This window comes from Pavona decussata, unplaced genomic scaffold, assembly GCF_977016875.1.
Source record: "Pavona decussata unplaced genomic scaffold, jaPavDecu1.1 SCAFFOLD_24, whole genome shotgun sequence".
Lineage (NCBI taxonomy): Eukaryota > Metazoa > Cnidaria > Anthozoa > Scleractinia > Agariciidae > Pavona > Pavona decussata.
Window position 1 is genome coordinate 245,001 of NW_028145447.1, and position 5,380 is coordinate 250,380.

The 5,380-nt window shown below is 40.2% G+C and overlaps 1 protein-coding gene across 1 annotated transcript in view; it reads left to right on the forward strand.

Moving 5' to 3' along the window:
- The window catches only part of LOC146485849 (calcium-dependent secretion activator 1-like), a 33,485-nt gene extending 28,891 nt beyond the window's left edge, over nt 1–4,594 (forward strand). The window contains exons 24-27 of the mRNA XM_085102802.1: nt 1,597–1,680; nt 1,840–1,947; nt 2,899–3,003; nt 4,162–4,594. Of these exons, the coding sequence (XP_084958928.1) occupies nt 1,597–1,680; nt 1,840–1,947; nt 2,899–3,003; nt 4,162–4,389 (525 nt within the window). The 3' untranslated portion in view covers nt 4,390–4,594. The remainder of the gene's footprint in view (nt 1–1,596; nt 1,681–1,839; nt 1,948–2,898; nt 3,004–4,161) is intronic.
- Nucleotides 4,595–5,380: the final 786 nt, after the last annotated feature.

Genomic DNA, 5,380 nt, shown 5'->3' on the forward strand with positions numbered 1-5,380 from the left:
CCGTTTTGTTTGTGCGTGGTGAAATCCACTTTGTAGCGAATTTTGTACAGGTGATAAAACTAAAATGTGAGAGAGAAAAAACATTAAAAAGTCGCCAAGGATTCCGTGAGTTCAATATTTCAAATATTTCACAACAAGGTTGTTCAAAAGCCGACTGACGCTAATCCACGATAAAAAGTTAACCGAGGTTGTCAGTTCGCTTGCCAAGAATGTTCTTCAGTGCTAATTTTAAGCTAATGGTAAAGAAAAGTCTTCGTCAAAACTGAGGGGCAAAAATCTTTTGGCAAAATCTTTATAGATTAGTAATTAAACTCGAATCAAAGTTCACGTTAACCCGGGATTAGCTTAATCGCGCTTTAAACAACTGGGTCCTGGACTGTTAGTATCTTCTTGGTGTAAAACTGGCTTCAAAAAAAATAGTTACGTTAATTGTTGTCGCTGTTTTTAAGGTGATGTTACGCGCAACAAAAATTTTTATCGTGCAACATAACGCGGACAGTTTTTAACGAAGCACTGAATTGTTGCGGCAACATGTTGCAAGTTTTTTTTATCTGCCTTCAAAACTTGGAACACTTTACCGCTTCAAATTGTGCGTTAAAAGTTGTCCGCGCGCTATGTTGCATTTAAAATTTTCGGCGTTAAAATTGCACAATGTTTTAACGACGATTTTGAACACAAACTTGCGTTGAAAATTGTTCCCGTGCATTACTGAGCGCACGGACGTTTTAAAACGCAATATTTTGTTGCGGTAAGGTGTTGCGGGTTTTTGAAGCTGGAACAAAAAGTTGCGATCTTTTGCCGAAACAAATTACTTCGTTAAAAATCGTTCGGAGCGCTGTTACACGGTAACGAGTTTTAACGCAACATTTGTTGCGTAAAAATCGTTACGCGTAACATCACTTTTAATTAATGTTTGCGCTTTTCGTCTTTATGTTGGTTCCCCAAACGTGCGAACCAATCACAGGACTCCATTGCACGTGCGATTTATCGACGTGAGTTTAATTAGGGGAACGCTTCTTTACCATTTGCGCGACAAAAAATACCGGATGGAGTGAGCATTGTTTTAAAAATCTGCAGACTTTGACCATCTGGAACAAGTGGTGCTGACCCTTTGTGCGCTGATCAATTCGAACCTTCAATTTCCCCCCGAACATCTAGCCATTTTCCGTGCCCAGGGAGTAGGGCATTTGACGCGAAAGGTCTCCAGAGGATGGAGAATTTGAACTGTGCTTCGGGAAAACGTGGTTCCTGATCCATCAACGAGTTCAACGGGGGAAATTTCGCTTTTGTAAGTGATTGTCTCACCAAAAAAGGGTCTCAAGATTACAAACAAATTGTGTTTTCGAAGGTATGTATGGAATATATGGATTGAAATGTAAATGAACCAGTTTCCAACGATCCATATTGTGTATACCAAAAATTGGAACATTCGTTTTTCGGTGAGGGGCATTTGATCGTCAAGTTCGGCGCTAGGGTAGGACATTTAAACGGCTTTGTAGGTCCGCGGGGGATGTTGAAGATTCGAATTTTCGAAGATTCGGACGTTTGCACGAGAAGGTAAATGGATTGATAGTTTCTTCGTTTATAAATTTGTAGCTTAACACTGTTTTGGAGTCGCTGTTGTCAAAGGTAGCTCGCTATGACCAAGGATTCATTTTGGCGCCCATGTTTTCTCTTAGGGTAAGTAATGAAACACTTTTCTTTAAGCTTGTTTGTTTGTTTGTTTTGGGTTTTTTTTCTCCAGTTTGTGGGAAAAGTTGTGAAATGTGCGTGACTACGCCTGTGAGCTGTGTTTTTTGTGTAGTGTTTTGAGCCGTTTGATTTCACCTTTGTTGACAGAATCCTGGAACAGAACTCGAGGATTCCTACTTGCAGTTTTTCAAATCAAACCTGGAACGATTCCGAGCCCATCTGAATGACGAGAAGATGAAGAAGCAGGTGATAAAGGTGAGGTTTGAAAAACCAAGTGTTGTCAATGACCAGTCCCTCGTATCTTTTTGGAATCATTAATACACTTGCGCGGAAGTACAATTCCGCAAAAACTCGGTTAACATCGCTCGAATCACAAATCTGCGGAGCATGCGCACTCATTTTGCCGCTGTGTCGGTTAACACTCGTTTGCATCTCTCAAACTGACCTTGGACATTCACTTAAAATTATAGGAAGAGAAACTTAGTTCAAACTTAAGAGGAAACGAAGAAAACAACAGAATAGTGTAAGCCTCGAACCCGAGTCGTTTGCTTCATTTCTTTTATCCATAACCAGCACACCAACGAGGACTAGCTACCGAGGATTCATATTGAGTGTCGTAAAACCAAAACCAAAGTAATTACTCTGGCCAATTAAAACAGACGTAAACAACACAACGAGCCAATCAGAATTCGAAGTAAATACATGTAACTGGCGCCAAGCGCGGAAAAACGTGTGCGGCCAAAACACGATTGGTTTTGGTTTGGATTCCCATTGGTTGAGAAAGTGGCGCGAATTTTGTTAACCAATCACAGCGTAGTAATTCAAAACCAAAACAAACGCGAATTACTTTCGACACTCAATTGAAAACCGCCCTATTTATATAGTTACCCATCACAATAAACGAAATCTAACCATTTTCGAATCAGTGCTTAACCTTAAATACTGTGGATCGGCGCTAAGCCCCAAGATGATGTTCCTTACCTTGCAATAGCTCTATTCTCTCAGTTCGATCATTACTATGACGATAAGGAATACGACATTGTGTAAACCTCGTAAGGTGTCCAACGTCAGTTTGAGGTATGGAAACCAGTGTTAGTCCAAAAACTCAAGTGCAAAAAATTTTACCATTTCATTTCACACGCAAAATCTCTAGACACGGGCTCGTCTTCCCTTCTTTATGAAAGCTGACATTATTATATTTCTTAGGAGTGGTATACATCCGTCATCACAAAGATATGTGACTGGTTGTCAGATCGAATGAGTATGGCGTTACACCAGTATCAGGTCCAGGCCCTTCTCACGCTTGCAGCGGTAAGTCTGTGTCACGCAAATGAACAACAACGTTAGTTGTTTCATAGGTAAAAAAATAGGTTTACTTTGGTAAACGAGGGTCGCGTCGACATGCGACAAAATTTGGCGTGCCTAAAGCATTTTAAAAGTGTCGACTGGAATAGATATAATTCAGAAATTACAGCTCACTGGCTTTCAGTTTATGTATACAATTTTTTTTTTAATTAATGACACATAGAAATACGTACAGTACGTTACATTACATTTGACCTAGCTTTCATGTAATACCACATTACTGAGTAGTATATACATAACTTGCAAGAACAACAATTTTTTAACAATAATAACTGGTTGTAACCGAATAGGCCATTTCCGAGTTGCTTTGGACCTTATTGCGAAATCGAGGCTAAAGCCCCGTCCACACGAGCAATTTTTATGTGGCAATTTTTATTTGCCCGTGTAGATGATGAGAAATGACCAATTTTTATGTGACAACTGCATTTTCTGAAAAGCTGGCGTGTTAGTTTTTATGTGGCAAATAAAAATTGCCACATAAAGAAACTGTCCGTGTAGACGAGATGCCACATAAAATGTGACAATTTGTTCAACGTCGTCTGTATAACCCAGTCCCTACAGTCCCTAACATTTGCGCATCCAGCATGGCGCCATCTTGCTTTTTGCCTTTCCATGGACACCTCCGCTGTGCGAAATTATTACTGACGCAAATTAACAACAAATATTTGTCGAGCCATCTACACGAGCAAATAAAAATTGCTCGTGTAGACGGGGCTTAAGTACAAAGCTGTTCATGGGAAAATTAGTTTGTTTTGCATATAAATGAAAACTTATTTTCATAATAAGGACTATGTAGGAAACCTTGCTAACATAATGAGGTGCAAAGTAACTCGGAAATGGCCCATTAACGCAGTTTAACTGCTCAATAGTCTCATTTCACTTATCACGCTTGAGGGTCGCATCCACAGACTCAAACGTTTGTGCCATCTTGTACCGTACCGCAACACAATACACAGCACCACAGGATATTACTGCTCAATAACCTCACTTGAAAGGTCACACTTCAGGATTCCTTGGACAGACTCGATAATTAGAGCGGTATTTGATAAAAAGCGTTTGATTCGAGACGACCAACAGTTAAAACTTCCGCCCATAATTCCCTAGGAACTCCCTCAGTTCGTCACTGAAGATCTGTTGCCTTCCCGCGTCATTTTCTGCCCAACCTACAACACTGTGTTCTCGCGCCTGCGCGTTGAAGACGCCATGCACAAGGGGCAGAGTATTTACGACATCGAGGATCAACCCTACCCCGCTGGGGATGGGGATGACGAGGACGAGGAGACTGAGTCGAGTGACGAGGAAGCGTTTGTTAAATTGGAGACTGGAAACTAAGATTATAAAACATGGCTCAGAATTGCGGCGGACTCAAAAATGGCGGGAAATCTCGTTTTGGCGGGAATAACTGGCCAGTAATTTGCTTTAAGCTCATGCCGAAATTATGCTTATTAATCAAGCGTTTATCATGCAATGTATACATTATAATTGCTGTTTAGCTTACAAAATTTAAAAGCAGAAAGATTTATTTAGAGAGAAAAAGTTTAGAAAAAAACCATATTGTCAAATGCAAAAAAAAAAAAACTAGTTGTATAATTGAGCACAGCTCAAACTTTCAACTGCATAATAAATTTATTTGCTACATGTATATTTGAGCGTAGCTCGAAGGTTAACTTGCCTTGCGTAAAGAAGTTACAAATACATAGAACGTTAGTGAGAACAAAAAAAATGTCACCCGGAAATGTTCGTGGCTAGTCTGACGCGGCGTTTCGTCTCGGCCAAGAGACTCTTCAGAGACCTTTAGAATTTGTAGGCAAACTCGTTGAGCATCGCGCTCAAAGTTCCGTTCGCAAATTCAAGATGTTAGCAGTCTGGCCCTCTATCGCAGAAGGATTCCCAACCGCACGTACACGAGTTGAAATTTATACAATAAAGAATTGAAAAAATGTCACTTGTGAAATGTTCGTGGCTAGTCTGACGCGGCGTTTCGTCTCGGCCAAGAGACGAAACAAATTACTACAAATTCTAAAGGTCTCTGAAGAGTCTCTTGGCCGAGACGAAACGCCGCGTCAGACTAGCCACGAACATTTCACAAGTGACATTTTTTCAATTCTTTATTGTAAAAAAAAATCTCTTTTTTGAAATTAAGTACCTCAGTTTAGTGCTGCAAACAAATTTGCTTCCTAATTTACTTTTCTAAATATGAAAGAGTAAAAGATATATTTATAGAGAGACTGTCCATACTTCCCTATTTTTCCGTGGGATTTCCGAGACTCGTACACTTCAATCGAACGGCCGCCATCTTGGTTTGTAACGGCGAGCGCAACCT